At 33.8% G+C, this 18,946-nt stretch overlaps 1 protein-coding gene across 2 annotated transcripts in view; it reads left to right on the top strand.

Moving 5' to 3' along the window:
* Positions 1-16,635, top strand: part of TM2D1 (TM2 domain containing 1) — a 38,215-nt gene extending 21,580 nt beyond the window's left edge. The window contains exons 5-7 of one of the 2 annotated variants that reach the window (XM_074334812.2): positions 3,952-4,025; positions 14,195-14,323; positions 16,310-16,635. In XM_074334812.2, coding sequence (XP_074190913.1) covers positions 3,952-4,025; positions 14,195-14,305 — 185 coding nt within the window. In that variant the 3' untranslated portion in view covers positions 14,306-14,323; positions 16,310-16,635. The remainder of the gene's footprint in view (positions 1-3,951; positions 4,026-14,194; positions 14,324-16,309) is intronic. The other variant, XR_012497246.2, reaches the window with a different exon arrangement.
* Positions 16,636-18,946: the final 2,311 nt, after the last annotated feature.

The following is an 18,946-nucleotide window of genomic DNA, read 5'->3' as shown; positions in this document are numbered from 1 at the left end:
AAACAAAAAATACCAAAAAAATTTTAAAACCAAAAATTAATGTTTATTTTATATCAAAATAAATCTTTTTTTTGAATTTGTGTTTTTAAAATGTAAAGTCCAAGTTATTGAAGTATAAAGTACACTCAAAGCATGAGGTTTACTAATGTTATCTGATAGCATAATCTTTTTGAAAGGATATGCCTACAGTAGTAATGGTTCAGGATAAAAATGGATTTGTTTTTTTTAATGGATTCTTTTACTTGGAATTTTAAAACAATTTTTAAAATCTAAATCTGATACTCCTTTCCACAATAAGTTAGTAAATAGGGTTTGTACAAAGAAAACTAACATTTTCGTTATTGTAAAATGAAAAAAATCTACTTTTGGTAGTTCACAAACATCCTATCTTTTAAAAAAATCGGAATAATGAAATCCGTAAGAGTAAAGGTTTGTACTGGTTTCAATAAATGCTGTTTAGAATGTGCGTTACTTTCTTCAATTTGATCAGTTTTATTTATAAATAAGATCATTTACTATTGATATAGTTGTTCCTTCAGTGGTCAGATTGACTAGGCATGGGAATGAGACAGCCCTGACTCATGGAAGGACTGGGGAAGGCAGACAAATAAATATATAATAGATCATCCCGTGGGATATGTGCTACGCTGGAAGTTAAGGGCACGGTGCTGGGGAACATCTAGGGATAGCATTAAATTTATCCTGGGGCATTAGAGAAGACTTCCCAGAAGTTTTAGAAGACTGTCAGGGGTTAGCTAGGTGATTGGGAATAGTGTGGGGCGGGGGGGGGGGGGGGGGGGGGGGCAGGGGAGAAGGCAAGGCAGAGAACTGTGTAGCCGTATACACATAAATGCAGAGATAGATGAAGGAGATAACGAGAGCAGGGCCCATTAAGAGAACTGTGGGTTGTTTGGCTTTAATACAGGCAGAGGGAATTGCATGAGATAAGACTAGGTTAGATGATGCTACTCTAAACAATGGACTTATGTTGTTTAAATTCCTTGATTATAGTAGTAATTGTAGTAGTAGTAGAAATAGTGGTTGCACAAGTAACAGCTGGGCTAACATTTATCAAATGCCTACCATGTACATGTGCCATGTACTATTCTAAGGTTTTATATTGTCTCATTACCTTTTTAAGTCCTTAGTGTTCTTCCTATCTTATTTTCATAAAGTATTGTTATATTTGAAAGGTAAAATGAGTTTAAGGTAGCATTATGAGCAACTTCATTACTTATGTTATCCTTTACCTTAAATTTGTAGAAATAGACGGACCATAGTAAATATCACACATTTGGAGTGAGACAGGATATAAATCATTGTAATGATTTTAAACTTTCTAGTTTTTTTTAACAGTCAACTTAGTTCTTTAAATTGTTTTAAACAGCTTTATTGACATACAGTAAAGTGCACATATTTAAAATGTACAGTTTGTTAAGTTAGACATGTGTATACAGCTGTGAAACGATCACCATAATCAAGATGGACAATGTTTGTCACTCCCAAAAGTTTCCTCGTGCATTTGTAATCTCTGCCTCGTGGCTCTCCTTGTCCTGCTCTTTCCTAAGGAAGCACTCATCTGCCTTCTGTCACTATAGATTAGTTTGCAGGTTCCTTACATGCTTAAATATCATCTTGGATCTGTTCTATAGTTTCTTTAAATGCGTTACTCCAGGAGTAGGTAACATTTACCAAAGTTCCAAACACATATGTCCTCCTCTTATCTAATATTTTATCTGAACAGGAACCTCTCATATTCATTTTTCTGAAGCACCCTTAAGAAGGGGTTCACCAGAAAAATATCTAGATTTTAATGAACTCATTGTGTGTTTAGAGCATTGCCACATTACTTTGCCAACAAATAATCCTTCCATATTATTGTTTTAAATGGCTGCATAGTATTCTTTCCTATTAGATGTACCTGAATCGTTTGAGAGAATCCCTCCCTGTTAGACATTTAGATTGTTTCTAGGTTTTTGATAGTCATACAACAAATATTTGTCAAACTCTTACTGTCTGTCAGGTACTGATCAAGGAATTGACTAGAATAAGAAAGATAAGGACCCTGCCTTTAGGAATCTACCTGGCAGTGGAAGACAGAGAGTGAATGAGCAAACCAATGAATGAGGCCCCTATAGATTTGTAATCAGCACCATGAAGGAAATAAATAGGGGAGATAGGATAGAGCCCCTGGGCTGTGGGGGGCGTGGCATGCTGCTTTACACAGGCAGGTTAGGAAGACTTCTCTGAAGTAGCCTGAGAGATGAGCAGAGCTACAGGAAGACATCCGTTGGAAGAGGGCATGACAAAGACAAAGGCCTGACATGGTTATCTTTTCTTCATTGAGTACCAGGTAATTAGAGGCAAACTTTTTTGGGCCATTTCTCAATATTCTTTTTATAAAAAATTAAAGGAAGGGAAATTAATATTTCTAAATTTATACTAAAATGCCAAGTGAAGAGAGATACATTTCAGAAATACAATTGAGTGAGTAAATGGATATAATGTATTGAGTGAGTGAATAAAGTTCCTTGGGCAACTATAATAAAATGCAACTAATTAAAAAATAATTAAAGGAGTTGTTATATAAACTAATGGGTAAAAAGCTAGGGGTCTTTAGGAAACAGAAAAGCTGAGAAAATTTATTCATTCGTTCAACAACTATTAAGCATCTACCATGTGCCAGGCAATGTCGAAGCTACGAAGGACACAGGAGGAAATAGAGCAGATAAAAGACCCTTCACTAACAGGGCTTCCATGAGACAGTTAAATACAAAATAGTAAGTAGAAAGTAAGTTTTGAAGAAAACTAAAAGCATAATTTTATATAATCTCTATAGTTGAATAGTTTTTAAGTTACTTCCAACACGTGTTATCCCTGTACTTACAACATTATTCTTAGTATTACAACATACGAGTATGTGTAATACTAAGAGGGGAAATAAAATCATCTAAGGTACCTACGTATTTCAATCTTATTTGTGTATTTCCAAATTGTGTGCAGGAGGTGATCTCATCCATTCTTGTGATTTTAGCTGGCATCTATTTGTAGTTGATACTTAGAACTACCCTTTCATGAAGAGTCTTGTTTCATACCATTTTTATATCTCAAATGGGATGTCTGGAAAGCAACTCAAGTTTAAAAATAGAAGAGATTACTCATCCTACCCCTACCCCCAATCTGCCTCTTCTAATTTCATCATCATGTTTTTGTTATATCTTTGTATATAACAAAATACCCTAGATTCTGTGCTCTATTATCATATATTTTAGTACTTTAGCTCAAAGGTTGAGACCAAGGACAGATATATATATATATATATATATATATATATATATATATATATATATATATATATATATATTGCACAGAATTGTTATTTTGACTGTAGAGCTAATAAACATGAGATGCTTAAGGAAAAAAAGTACAGGATAAATTCAAGATGATTGGGTTACTAGTTACTAGTAAAATTTTGCAATTTAACTATAGGATCAGTGTTTTTTCCTGATTATTTTTTCTGTGCCTTGACAATCTTTATTTGGACTTTTTACTATAAATGTATATTAAAATTTAGATCACATAATGCATTAAGTCTAATAAATAAGTAAGGATTTTAGGACTTAAAGATATTCTGTACCTCTGGTGTACTGATAATTTAAAGATTTATTTCCTTTGGCCTTTTAAGAAATTTGTAAGATTACTTTGAGTTTTTATTTCTGTTCGTAGTATTTGTTTGCTAAGTGAGTTAATAAATGTTGTGGCTTTTCTATATGGAGGAACTTTTATACTTTTCTCATACTTTCAGGTGAAGATTTGATTTTTTTAAGTGTTAATTATATATTCTTGACATAAAGAGTTTGTGGTATATATAATGGTTTATTGGGAAATGGAAAAGTTTGTTGATATTTATAAGACGTTCAAGGTTGTAAATGATTTTACCTTCTTTTCTAGGTTTGTTAAAGTTTTGCACTGTAGGGTTTTGTGGAATTGGGAGCCTAATTGATTTCATTCTTATTTCAATGCAGGTAAGTTAGTTTCAATCAACAAGATAAACTACTTTTACATTCAAATTTGAGTTTTGTGATCTTCTCCTGGTACATTTTAAATATATTAAGAAACAGTTAGGAATGCGTTTTCAGTGTTTCTTAGATGTTACATCCAAGGGATCATGGCCATGTTTCCAAGTAGCATTTTCCATCCCGTGCTCTACCAATTAGCAGTTCTAAAGGACATAGGAACTTCATTTCAAAAAGGATTCTATGATCAAATATGATTCATAAAGTTGAGTTCAACTGAGTTAAAGAGATTTCTTTACGGGATAACTTCTCAGAATCTTTATAATTTGTTTTATGATTCTCCAAGAAGGATTGAGGTTATTTCTCAAACTTATTGTTTCTTTTCTTGACAGTCACAGCCACATGGTCAATTACTATAATAGGATATTGATGGGAATTTTATATTTACATATGAATATATGAAGGCAGAAACAAGATTTTCTGTTGCACTGGACAGGCACTCAATACTCGTATTTTCTTGTTTGCAAATTATAGAAACTGAAATCCAGCTAGCTTAAGCCAAAATGGAAAAAAGGAGTGTCTGGGTCTTCTGTAGGAAGTCTAGAAGTGGGGCTGGTCTTGGGCAAGACCACATCCATATAATCAAATGATGTCAGGACTCCCCTGCTATTCATCTGTGCTTCTCTGTGTTCACCTCATTTTCTTCTGCTGCAGTGGTGTAGAGACAGGCATAGTTTGTGAAATGCTATCCTTAAGCATTTAAAAGTGCCACCAGATGTTTTCTATTAAATCATACTGAACTGGTTGTGGTTAATGCACGAGGATTCTTAAATTAGAGAAAGATGAATTTATCATAACACATGTCACTAAACAGCATTTCAGGAAGCATTTCTGGAGCACCTAATGTCTTCAGCAAGTATGTCAGTGTGTATTTAGATCATCATCAGTTTTGCTCTTCTTTCTCAGACAGTATTTCCACTCCTCAATTCTGTCTGCTTGATGTTATCCTTATGCTTTAAGAGCAAGTCAAAATCTCGGAGATTTTTGGTAGCATACTGTGAGGAGGGTACCATACTGTGAGGAGGAGGCAGCATATGGACCAATAAGATACCAGAATTAAACAAGGAAAATATTTGGTTTTAAAGTTGGAATTTTCCTGTCTTTATTCATAAACATATGCTTAACCAAATATCCTGCCTCTCTGACTATGGGACAGGCCAGCAGGCATGAAGAGGCTAAGGTACGTGTGCACATATGTCTGGAAATGGGTTTTTCACTTTAAAGGAGGATTCAAGGAATTTAATGTATTATTGGGATTCTTTAAGATATCCAGTATTCATTGTCTTTGAAACCCATCCATTTAGTTAATATTCTCACAATAGGTTATTTCTTTGGTGATATCATTGCTTTGTAGCTTTATTCATACCAAGTTATAGAGCTTATTTGATTCAGCCACTGCTTTCTCGTACATGTATGCCTGAATTTTTGAGAACAAATTTCTGAAAGATCTGGAATTGAGACTATCACATATTATTGAGGTAGATTTAGAATGTTTAATTTCTGCAGTAAATTTCCCTAAATAAGACATTTTTAATAGGTACGGCCACTGTAGAGTGCTTTCAGATTGGGGAAAAAATGTCAGTTTTCAAATGCAGCCAAATAAAATGTGTAGCCTTATTTTACATGTTGTTTAATATACTTACCATATGATGTTGACTACATTAGTTTTGGAATATTATTTTCTTAGCAAATCAAGTAAGTTTTTACTATAAATAACATCAACTACATTAATATTTTTGTCACAGATATATTTTTCTAATTTCTCATAGACCTTTTATATTTTTTCCATCATCTTTTTGTTTATTCTTCTTTCTTTCCTCATTCTCTCTATCCCCAATTTTCTTTTTCTTTTTTGCCATTAAATATTATTCCCCAGTGAATAGCAATGTTTTTCTTTTGGGCTGTGATCCCAGAAACATATTATGCATAAACTCAAGACCTATAAAAACATACTTTGCTTCACAGTGTTTATAACAAAAATCTAGGAAAATTCTCTTTAAAAAATAGGTCTAGTTATTTCAGCTTTGAACCAAAGCAACATAAAGTATAATGCACATATTGCTAAAGTAAGCTTTACATGTCACTATATTTATTGAAATACTTCCATGAGTTTATCTGTTGTTAATAAACTTTTGAAGTTTCTTCTATTTTTTTTTGTTCTTAGAAATATGAAAATTGCACTCTGTGAATGAATGGAATGAAACACTCCATAGAATTAATTCAGTTCTTTTGTTCAGTCAACAAAAAATCCAAGTCAGTTACATGTGTAGCATACAATCTTTGGGTTATAGGTAACTGTTGTATATAACTACTATATGTAGTTATTCATAAAGCAGTTCTGAATATTTTAAAATACTCATTCTTTTGTGCTTATGTATTTTTGTATGTATCATGAAGGATAGATTAGACAATTTTAAGTTTTTTTATCAGAAAAAAATGAGAATATTTTGCTTCCATTTAAACCTCTTTTCTCACTAACAATGTCTGCACATTTTTAGTCATATCTAAACGACTGATGTGTACTCCACCAAACACAAAGAAAAGAAAGTTTCTTCTATTAAGTGGAGACAAGACAGCCACAAATCAGAAAGAGGAATTATGGGTAGAGGGAAATGGAAATATGAGTTTTAATAGGAAAGCTTTTAGAAGGAAATATGAAGGGTTTTTTATGATAATTGTTTAAAATTCTATACATTATGAAAGAAATTATATTAATGTTCATTCCTATTAACAGTACAGAGTAGATTTTCTTAAAGGACTAATAACTATATAAGCAGAAATTCAGAAAAGCAGCATAATCTCCAAAACTTTTATGAATTTTATAAATAAATACATCAAATTTATAACATTTCATTATTTTTGTATTTAATGTATGCAACTCATTTTAGCATTGGATTGTATATTGCATTGTATTTTTTTGTATTCTTGTACACACTAGGTTTGACTTTTCACATAAATTTCTTGAGGAAAAGAAGACTTTTGTTAATCCCGTATCCCTAGTAGTATGCTAAACATAAAGTATGCCCTCAAAAATTTTTTCTAATTTGAATTGAATGTAGTATAACTTGTGAAAAGTGTGTCTTTGTGCCCATTACAGAGAAGATGAGAAGCTAAAAATGGTAGTTTTAAAAAAGTGACTGCTTTTCTTTAGGACCTTAAAGTTCTAAATTTTATATCGTTACTTGAGAGGTAATGAATAAAAATAAAAGTTGGTATGATAAATTGTAAATACCGTGTTTCACCGAAAATAAGACCGGGTCTTATATTAATTTTTGCTCCAAAAGACACATGAGGGCTTATGTTCGGGGGATGTCATCCTGAAAAATTATGCTAGGGCTTATTTTCTGGTTAGGTCTTATTTTTGGGGAAACATGGTTGTAAGTTTTATGCCATCAGTGAAAATGGTTCTAGTGAGCACCAATTAGGTATAATAAATTGGGATCCTTGCTCTAAAGGCACTTAACAATCTAACTATACCTCGAGTGGCCTGTTAATACTATTTCCTTGGGAATTGCAGATTTAAAATAAAAACGAGTTATCTTGATTTTATCTTGTTTAAATACTTTGAATTGTACTAAAATTTTTAAAAGCCTAGGCTTTTCAGTTCATACTATAAATAAGGCTAGGGTTATAGGTTCACTTCTGTGTAAGCCAATTTGTTTTGGTCAAAGACATGGCTCTTGCCCTGTGAAATACATGCTATTGATCAAAAGAAGGACTAAACGTAATCATCCTGAATCTATTACCAATACTGGAAGAGTTGGTCAAAGTCCTTGGTAGTTCACTAGTTGTAGGACAGCAATATATAAAAACCAGTGGACACTTAGGTCACATATTCTGTGGGCAGATTTTTATTTAATGAATTAAAAGAATGTTCAAAAAACAGTATCTTAGACTGGTTCTAAGACTAATCCCAGAGTTTTCAGGACATATACTGGTGACTCTTACTCATTTCTTGAGGAATGATGTTTATATTGGTCATTAAGGGTTGATACTAATCAGTCTTTAAATCAAATGAAGTCAGGGGTTCTGAATGTGTAACTTCTGGCACCAGGCAGGAATTTTGCTGTTTAATTAAAATGTGACTAATCAGATGGTTTTAATGGCCTCATATTAAAATTAACCACACACAGGAGTCAGCTATGGACATAAAAACTTCATTTGACTTTTAAGAGAATATAAATTTACTTTGGGGGTATTGGGATGGACACATGTTGCATCATTATCCTCTAATTGCAGATAGCTGAGTCATTTTACTTTTTTGTCAGGTTAATAGGGCTTGAGGAGATGATTTGATCTTGACAGTATTACTAGTTCAATCTTTATATGGAGAAATTCAGAAGTGGATTAGATGAAAAAGGGTACATTGATAGAGTTGTATAAAGTGTTATTTTTTGTCCTTTCACTCTTTAATTGAGTCATAAAATTTTAAATTTATAAGATATTTGAGTTACCTAAGCAGTGTGATTTCAATGACAATGTACAGCCATTAAATGGAGTGTCATATCTGTTGCTAAAGTTTAGATATTAAATACTTACTGGAAACTATATTTTTTCCTTTAATTTATTTTTATTAGAAGGCTACTTGAATACATACAAACAAAAATACATTTTCCACTAACAGAATCAAAAGTTTATACATTACGAACAAAACTATCAACATTAATAAATTAAGCTCTTTTTTTTGCATGGTAAAATATATATAAAATTTTCCACTTTAACTTTTTTTAAGTATACTGTTCATTAGTATTAATTACATTCAGAATATTGTACAACTGTCACTAATATCTATATCCAAAACTTTGTCACCCCAAACAGAAACTATGTACCCATTAAGCAATAAGTCCCCACCTTTTTCTCCCCCTAGTTCCTGGTAATCTCTAATCTACTTTTTGTCTCTGAAATTACCTATTCTAGATTTTACCTTTCATTTATGTGGAATCATACAGTATTTGTCCTTTTATGCCTTGCTTGTTTCACTTTGCATAATGTTTTTAAGGTTCATTGATATTGTGGCGTATATCAGGACTTCATTCCTTTCTTTGGATTAATGGTATTTTATTGTATGTATATATCACATTTTGTTTAGCCGTTTATCTCTTGGTGGACACTTTGGTTGTTTCCACATTTTGGCTACTGTGAATAATGCCGCAGTGAATATTTGTGTACAAGTGTCTGTTTAAGTTTCTGTTCATTTTTTTTTTTTTTTTTTGGTATATACCTAGAAGAAGATAAACTTTTAATATAGCTAATTGAAGAGAATATCTTCATGACCTTAGATGGGTTAAGCCTTCATAAACAAGATCTCGAAAACATAAACCATAAAGAAAAAAAATAACTGAATTTGATTATGTTAAAATTAAGAAATTGTGTTTTAAAAAGTATATCATAGACCAAGTTAACAGTTGACTGAGTAAAAAGATACTAGCAGCAGGAATTGATATGTGCAACATACAGATAATTTCTGCAAATCAATAAGAAAATGAAAGGGAGCCTAATAGTTAAATGAGCACAGTAAACTAATAGGCGAGTCACAGAATCACCCAAATAAATAATATGTAAATATGGAGCTATTTCTGGGCATTTACCCCAAAAAACTCCTGCTCCTTTTCACAAGGGGACTTGTATGAAGATGTCTGTTGTAGCACTGTTTGTGGTAGCAGGAAGTTGGAATCAACCTACGTAGATGTGTACACTTACAGGAGAGTGGATGCGTCCTCCGTAACACTAGGCAGCAATTACAAGCACTTACCATATACATACAGCTACATGAAAGTATCTTAAAATCATAGTCTACTGTGAAAATAGTTTAAAACTGAGCAAGATATACAACATTATTCAGATAAATTCAAATTACATATTCAAAGAACATATGTTTTTCAAGAATAAATATGTATCCAAGTCAGATACCAAATTCAGTGTGTGCCTATTTGTGTGGGTGCCTGTGGTGGGTGGATAGATGGGTTGTAGAGAATTAGAGTGGAGATCAAAGATAAAGATCAGAAAAAGAACAGGAAACTTGGTGACTACTCCTTAACATTCTTGACTTTAATATGTATTTTTAAAGTTTTCTGATTTACTCTTCTATAGACTTTTTGCCTACAGAGAAACCTATTCCTTTAAGTAAACAATTCAAGATTTTTTTCATTTAAGCTAGAAATAAAATTTCATGGTGAAAACAATCAGAAATGATATGAAAGAAGAAATGAAATTCCACCCGATTCTTCCAAACTACCACAAACCATCTTCATAGGAGGATGTAGTAGGACAAGATACGCATGTCGAATCCCTGGAATCTGTGAATGTTAACTTATTTGCAGATGTGATTAAGAATCTTGATGTGAAGAGATCCTCCTGGATTATCTGGGTGGGCCCTAAATCCAATCACAAGTGTCCTTACGGGAGACAGAAGAGGAAAGACATAGACACACAGAAAAGAAGATAGTGTATAGACAGAGGCAGAGATTGGAGTGATATGGTCACAAACCACAGAAAGCCGAGGAATGCTGATTGCTCCCAGAACCTAGAAGAGGCTTAGAATGGATTTCTCCCCTTGAGACTCTGTAGGGCATGTGGCTGTCCCCATATACCTTGATTTTAGACTCTGGCCTCCAGAATTGTGAGAGTAAATTTATTGTTCTAATCTAAGTTGGCAGTAATTTGTTACAATAGCCACAGGAAATGAATATAGAGGGATATGAAGAATATCGAGGGATATTATGGTTTCAGGGTTTCTCACACAAGAGATACTGACATCCATTGTACAAAATATCTTCCCATAGTGTAGTGCCCTGCTCCTGTTTCCCCTCTTGTAAGACAAAGACCTGTAGCACCTTTTGGTCCATTAATTGGAGTGAAGTATGTAAGTGGTCTTTCTTCTCCCCATAGAGTTCAGAAATTGCCCCAGTTTATCAAATGGAAATACTTCATGCTATACACTTTTGCTCAGGCTATTTCTTAGAGAAATAAACTCATAATTTTGGGTTTTGTACTCTGTCATCAGTGAACTAATGGACATACGTATATTTAACTGAGTAAAAAACTTCCCAGTGGGGGATATTCTTAAAGATTTGTAATTTTATAATGAACAATACAGTAATATACTCATAATAAGGGGATTCATAAGTGTATATAAAATGCTTAAAAAGGCTAAATTTTTAATTTTGGTGCGGGAATATGGGTTTGAATAATTGAGTCCTTTACAGATGCTAGTTTTCTTAAAAATTAAGTAGGGAAAACAATTCTTCGATGGAATAATTCATAGAAAAGTATGTTGATAATTCGTTGTGGAGGTGTTTGCATTTAAATGTAATTATACAAGATCTTAAAAGGTACCACGTTGGGTGGCAGGTTAGCTCTGTTAGAGCGTGGTGCTAATAACAACACCTAGGTTGTCGGTTCGATCCCCACGTGGGCCACTATGAGCTGCGCCCTCCTTAAAAAAAAAAAAAAAGTACCATGTAGAACAACTTAATCTGTTGCTCATTATGAGGAAAAGAATCAATGAGGTCCAGAGAGGATTATCCTCCAGCTAGTTATAGACAGCTTTCTTTTCACATTTTCCTTTCAGTCTGGTGCTTTACCACGCTGACTTAATATGGTTGTCTTTCTGGCAGATCTTCAGATTGTTTCAGCAGAGAATAGCAGCTAGTGCTGTGCTTTCGTGATCTGGCAGTGGTGTGTAGGAGGCGTTCAAGACAAGTGTATTATCAGTTTTTGGCTATAAGTAACAGAAACCTCAATTTAAAATTGGCTTTGATAATACGGTACTTTATTATATCATATACCAAGAATATGATATAAGGTAGTTCTAAGATTTGTTAATTTAGAGCCGAAGGACATAATGAAGGACCCAAATCTATCTTTCTCTTCCTCCCTCCTTCCTTCCTTCTTTCTCTTTGCCATTTTCGGGATTTTGGGCTAGCATCATTCCTTACATATGAATAGTTACTTCCAGAGGCAGAAAAAGATCTGTTTCCTTTCACACATATCTTCTTAAGGGCAAATTAGCCACCAGTGAACTTGTCTCAGGTGATTGGCCAGAATTCCATTACATGCCCAAGCTGAACCCGATGGAAAGGATTGGAATTTCCATCGTAGAACTAGTTGGTGAGGAGCTAGAGTCAAGTAGTTTAAGGGGAAAGAAATGCTGTAATAAGGTTGCTATACTTGATACAAAATTGGATCGTGTATTACCAGGTAATAAAACTGTAATCTTTGGGGGTATCTTCTCTACAGGACAGGGGAAACAAAACAAAAACAAAACCTTATCATTTTTCTACACATTAACTGCTACCTTGACAAAATTGTAAAGCATCCAGGTCCTCATCAGGTTTTAGGTAAATAGTTAATATTTCCTGAGGAAGTGAAGTGAGCCTCAGGTGGGCTTATTAGAAAAGCATGATATTACCAGGTCACCCAATTATATGTTTTCCTTATTTCCAACTTATGGATACTTTTTTTCAACAGGAGTGTGACTGTCAAGGGAGATGGCATAGGAAGAAAAAGACAACAGGGCGATAGGCCTGGTTCCAATCTATGCACATATTCGAAATTAGGCAATTTTTTACCATTTGATTTGACTGGCTGGTCTTGACTTTTTTTTTGTTTCCCTTATATAGTCTCAAAACATGTTGTAACTTGTAGCCACCCATTTTTCTATTTCTTGGGTTAATGCTCGTAATTTCCTCTGTGACCTTGGCTACTAAAAAGTTTTAATTTTTACTTAAATTCATAAATAACATTCATAAATGTCAAGCCAAATTAATTTAATTTTCAGAAAATAAGTCAAAGTGCATTACAGCACCTAAGTGCTTTGTGTTATTTGAATATGAACATTTAGAGTTTACTAGAATAAGCCCCCTTTTGGCAGAGATTGTATCTTATTCACTACTCTATGTATAATATCAAGCACAGTGTCTCAAATATTGTAGGAATTTTTTGTGGAATAATTTTTAAAATCAAATTCATTTTAAAAACGAATGCTCTAACAGCAGTGTTCATCAGTGGGGGTTGTATAACCCCTAAAATAATTTTTTTAAAATCCCTACCCTCTGCACGTCTGTTGACATTTAAGTTTTCCATCATAAGTTTAAATAGTTGCAAAGAATATAATTTCTAGTTTGCAAATATTGACATATTTAAATAAAACTGTTACATTAATTTTAAAATGTATCCAACAGAATATAAATATCATAGAATGTTAAATGTCATTCGCTTAAAAAAGACACAAATGAACCCTTCACAAACCATTATAAATTTTACATTGATTATTTTTTCCTTGAATTTTTATCTTTATTTCCATCTCCTACTGAATTTTACGCTAATGTAATATATTTTTATGCTTGAAAATCTTCTACTGATCATCTTATTCATTAAAATTAAAATGTTTTACATTTTCTGTGATTTCTGAATTGAGTTGTCATTATAATTATTAATGATACACAGTTGATCAAAACAGTATAAACATTTTATAAATTTTAACAAATACTTTTAAGCAAAAAAAAGTAAAATGACATTGGGAATGCGTCCTTTTGAACAAGATGTGGCAGAGCATATTTTTGGACTCCTGCTTAAAGTGATTTCCTTGAGTCCAGTACTACCTTATCTACCTCAGAGAGCCTAGCCTGGCCAATCATATTAGTCCTATTCCCTTGGATACAGTAATTTGTCCAGCAATAGGCATAAACACCAAGCAGTTGAAAGTCTTTCCCTGGAACTGGCATATAAACACTGAGGAAGACAATTTTACTTTCTGTTGGGATCTGCTGAGCTGCATAGATGGGAATCTGGAGCCATTGGGCATCAACTGGGAGTGCCTGTCTGCAGAATGAAGGCAGCAGAGCTGAGCACAGAGGCAGGGAAACCAAAGCAAAGGCCGCCTGGGCCTCGGGATGTCAGTCCTTGAGGCCTAGCTTCCTGCAGCTCTTTGGTGCTGTGAACTTCCCCAGTATCTTTTTCATCTACTCCAGTCACTACATTACTTGTTTTTTGCTTGAGTTAGTTTGATGTATATTTTTGTTGCTACTGAAGTAATTGTATTAACAACTGAGTAAAATAAACAAAGTATTGTGAAAATAACTGCTCAAATGAGTAATTTTGAAAATTTTCTCTTCTAGATTGTTGGACCTTCAGATGGAAGCAGTTACATTATAGATTATTATGGAACCAGACTTACAAGGCTGAGTATTACTAATGAGACATTTAGAAAAACACAGTTGTATCCATAAATACTTTAAAAAGAAACAGTAAGTGATATGTATATACGCTCTTAATGATTATATTATCTGTATAAAATTATGAGAATTTGAGAGCCATAGGAAATTTAAGTGATCATTTAGTGCTGTAATCCTCTCATTTTGCTTCTCAGGAAACAGGTCTGCCCGAGATATTTCTAATTGTCTGTAAAGCGTTTTTATGTATTCTCTTTACTCCTGTAGTTCTTAAATTCAGATTCTCCTTTTTTGCAGTGAATACGGTTAAAGGACAAAGTTCACAAGAAAAAAAAAATCACATCCAAGCAAAAAGATAGTTTATAGTATTCTATGATGGTTATGATGAAAGTATACGTTGTAGATCGTTCAATAAAGCGTATCTCTGCTGCTGTCTCTCCTAGGGCTATATGATCCTTAAACGTCTTTCTTCTCCTTCCCTAAACCTGAAAGTTCAGAGTCTCAACACTGAACTACTATAAGTACTTCATCTACCTGAAAGTTTGGTCCTGCCCATGAGAATTATTAACTGGCCTCAGCTTTAAATTGTAATACACTTGGAGAAGTCACAGATACCATTAGTCTTCCTGCTTCAACTCTCTGGTTCTCTAGGACTCTGCTGCTATAAGGTTTTTATTTCCATGACTGTACATTAGTCTATTCTAATAATAATCTTCCAGTAATGCTAGATTTTTCTCAGGAAAACCATTTCCTGGTATAATCCTTCTCTGCAGTGGAGAAGTCCTACATAACATAGAAGATGCAGGGTACTTCTTAGGTGATAGTTCACGTTGAACTAGCTAGACGATTTCACAGAGAAAGACAGCCTAGATGTTTTGGCTACAGTCAGGGTCCTAGGGTTTTCACCTGACTGTCTCAGGCTGCTTCTAGAGTCCAGGAGGGAATACACATTTATTTTCTATGTTGTAGTGTATAAATAGGATATGAAGTACAATTTTGCCCTTGAGGTAGATTTTTTTTTCTTTTCTCATATTAAAATTATAGGATTTTCTTTATAGATATTCTCATGAGTTTGAACAGTGACAGACCTTGTCAAGATCTGAGGAATTTATTCAACTGATGATCCAAAAAGTTTTTCAAATCTTTTCTTATAAACTACCGGGGTGCCAAAATATATACATGACTTATCTTTTGTTATTACAATATTTTTTTTTAATTTATTGGGGTGACAATTGTTAGTAAAATTACATAGATTTCAGGTGTACAATTCTGTGTTACATCATCTATAAATCCCATTGTGTGCTCATCACCCAGAGTTGGTTCTCCTTCCATCACCATATATCTGATCCCCCTTACCCTCATCTCCCACCCCCCACCCCCTTATTACAATTTTAACACAATTTTTTCCTTTCTTAAAATGGTATATACATTTTTTTTGGCACCCTCTATATGAGTCTTTGGGTTTAAAATTGAAATGAAGCTTAGGGATCTAGCTGCCTCTTCTTACCAGGGGTCAAATTGAGACAAAAGAAAGTTGAGACTAAGACGCAATCAGTGCGAAACTTGTTCTAGAATCTAGGTCTGTGAATTCCACTATTTGTTCACCACTTCCACCCCACCCCACCCCCCACCAACTGTATCATTTTGTATTAAGCATCTTCATTTTGGAAATCAATACTGTTTATGAGAAGGGTTTTGTAGTTTCACATAATTATTTCCATACTGTAAATTGTTGTGTCCCTTTCAAAGTATGTAGATTGTTTTAAACCATAATGTGTAAAAATTAAGCAAATGTAATTTAAAAAGCAATTCCATTCTCTGCAGCCTATTATATAAACATTTAATTGGGATTCCAGACTCAAATTTGAAATCTAAAATTGGAAAGGCCCATTGAGAAGGCAGATTTCTGCACTATCATTCAGATGATCTCTCTATAGCAAAGGGCTCCAAGAGGAAGAAGAAAATCTTAAGTACATGAAGCATTAAAATGTGCATCTGCCATAACCTCATTGAACTCTTCAAAAATACTGTGTTTTAATGTATTTCTTCTTTCTGTTTTAGGATTTGGTCCTTGTTGATTTTAATATCGAACTCTCAGTATGTGGATTTCCAGATTTTCCTTTTTTCTTCTTCACATACAATTTTATGGATTCTATATAATTTTTTGTTGTTGATGCTGTCTTTGTTTTATTTCAGTTAAAAGCATATTATTCTGAGATTTATTTAATAGGACTTTCTTTGAGAGCTGTATGATAATAGTCTTTCTTAGGCTACTGTCTCTATGAGATAGATAGCTTATTACCCTGATGTTCTTTAATGTCTTTTCCAAGGGCAAGTTGCCACTTGTCATTTTGGCTTCTGACAAATAAAAGTATTACTCAGTCACATTTTTTAGTGCTTTATTAAGAAAACCTTCAATGTTGAATATAGCAGTGTTCTGCATTGATCCTTCAAAGCAGTTAATGCATGTCGCCTGGGGCTGCAGTCTTGTGTGTGACAACCCACCTGGTTTTCTGTAGCTTTCAGATCTGTCTTTGCCTAGGTATCCAGGGAGCTAAAGATCATTGGGAGTCAGAGACCTTGAGGCAACATAGATACTTCTGGCATTGATTCAGACCTCTGAAGTGTAAACTTTTTCCTTTTTGCTTTGGGAGTGATTCACTAGCTCTTGGAAGACCAGATGCTGACTCATCTAGCTCAGTGCAGTTGCATTTGAAGCTGATGGACACGGTGGGAACACCGAACAGGTGATTAATGTCTTCCATCTGTTGGCACTGCCAGGCAGGTGCCGGCACAAGGGCCTTAAGTGACGCACCAGTGTCTGAAGGGAGCAGCACCTACCTGCATGTTCGCACTGGTTTTTCGTACCATGTGTTAGTTAGAAGGGTTTTAAGAAATGGAAATACACGAAATGTTATGTCCCCATGATACTGTTATGTTCCTTCTTTAGTAACAGACAGTAATATCAATAATAACAGGTAATGACAGGTAGTAATATCAAAATTACTGGGGTTTGGGCTCCTCAAGAGTAAAAAAATCATAATATTTTATCACTCATTTTACTCAGAAGTATACTATATAAATTCTGTTAGCTTCATCATATGTTAGTCATTCAGTAACAGATTCTCTGGTTGGTGGAAGATTATTGAGTATTGATAAATGAAGTGAATGTGGGTGGACTCCTGATATACATCAGGAAAAGTCTCTTTGATTCAGTCATCAATTAAAATATAGAGTGTCTACCATTTGGGAGGCAGAGTTCTAGATGCTAGGATGCAGCAGTGAACAATACACAAACATCTTTGCCCTTAAGGAGCTTATATTCCCTTGGGATCCACTTTTTCCGCAGTGATAATATTTTGGCTGCAGTTAAGCTAGCTGGTAGATGTCCATTTTCTAGTATTTCCTAGATCCTTTTGGTTGCAGACAGTGCTTTGAAGTTTTATTTCAGGATCACCTAAGCCCAGATTGTAAGTCTTTAAGTTTCCATAGCCACGCAAGTTCAGTTATATAAGAAATACTTGCAGACAAATCTTGAAAAGTAATCTTGATTCTTGTTGCATAATTGTTACAGTTATTAACTTGGCCAGGTGGGAAGTCTATTTCAAAGCTAGTGCTTCTCAAAGTATTTATTCAAATAAGCTGTAGCACTCCAGGTTATTGATAAAAATCTAGAAATAAAGCCTCTTTACAATGCACTCTTAAACTGTTAGACTTTATTTTCACTATAATTTTCTAAATTTACATAACAAGAACACTTCACTTTTTTCCAGTTTGCCTAATTTCCTGTTGCCTAGTATATGTAATTCTTTAACAAATGCTTTTTCTGTGTCTTATTATTTTTTATGTAAATGCATTTAATGCATGTGAATACAGTTTTTTTTTGTGTTTTTTTTTACTTTCATGGAACACTTTTATTATGGCTATTTGTTAGTGTGTGTGAGTACAAATTACATATGAAGGACTCCATATGAGATGTTTTATATGATAACTCTGCTTTTAAAGCAGTGGCCAAAATTGTGAGATGGATTAATTCAGTCATTCCTTGGGTTGCTCCGAAACCCTCTAGGGTGAGATGGAATGGATTCTTTCAATTCTACAGAAACAGTGTTTCTATAGAAACATTTACACATGGTACTACTTTAGCCTGAAAGGATTAATACAATTTCCAGAAGTACCTCTTTACCCAGGAAGATTTCTTACCTACACTGTATTAAAACTAAAGGTCAGCTTTAAGACTTCAAAGATGCAGTTGTGTTTACGGCCAGCATTTGTTCATGGGACTGCTAGGACGATAAAAAAATATTAGTATGGCAGTATGTTTTTTTTGTTGACAAAATTTTTGTGTCTTTTCCCCTTATTTTAACCTAGATGCTTAAGTTTGAGTTAAATATTATAATACTGATAAAATAGAAGCTAAAATAGATCTAATAGCAAGAAACAAGGAAGAAAAATTAGTTCTTGAAAAGTACAAGTCTAAGATGTTGGTTCCTCTTCCTCAAACACCTTAAATGTAGACGTTCCCCCAGAGTCCTGGCACCCTCCCTCTTCCTTTCTCTCATTAAGTCAGCATTCATTTGCATTTTTCTACATACAGAATTAATACAGGCTTAACGCAGAAATTTTGGGAAAACACCAAAAAGTGTAAATAAACAAAACTCATTTCACAGCTCAAAGATAACAATGTTAACATTTTTA

This window comes from Rhinolophus sinicus, chromosome 14 (assembly GCF_057876585.1).
Source record: "Rhinolophus sinicus isolate RSI-liver-muscle chromosome 14, RSI-T2T, whole genome shotgun sequence".
NCBI classification, from domain to species: domain Eukaryota; kingdom Metazoa; phylum Chordata; class Mammalia; order Chiroptera; family Rhinolophidae; genus Rhinolophus; species Rhinolophus sinicus.
This window is presented reverse-complemented; position numbering and strand designations above follow the sequence as displayed.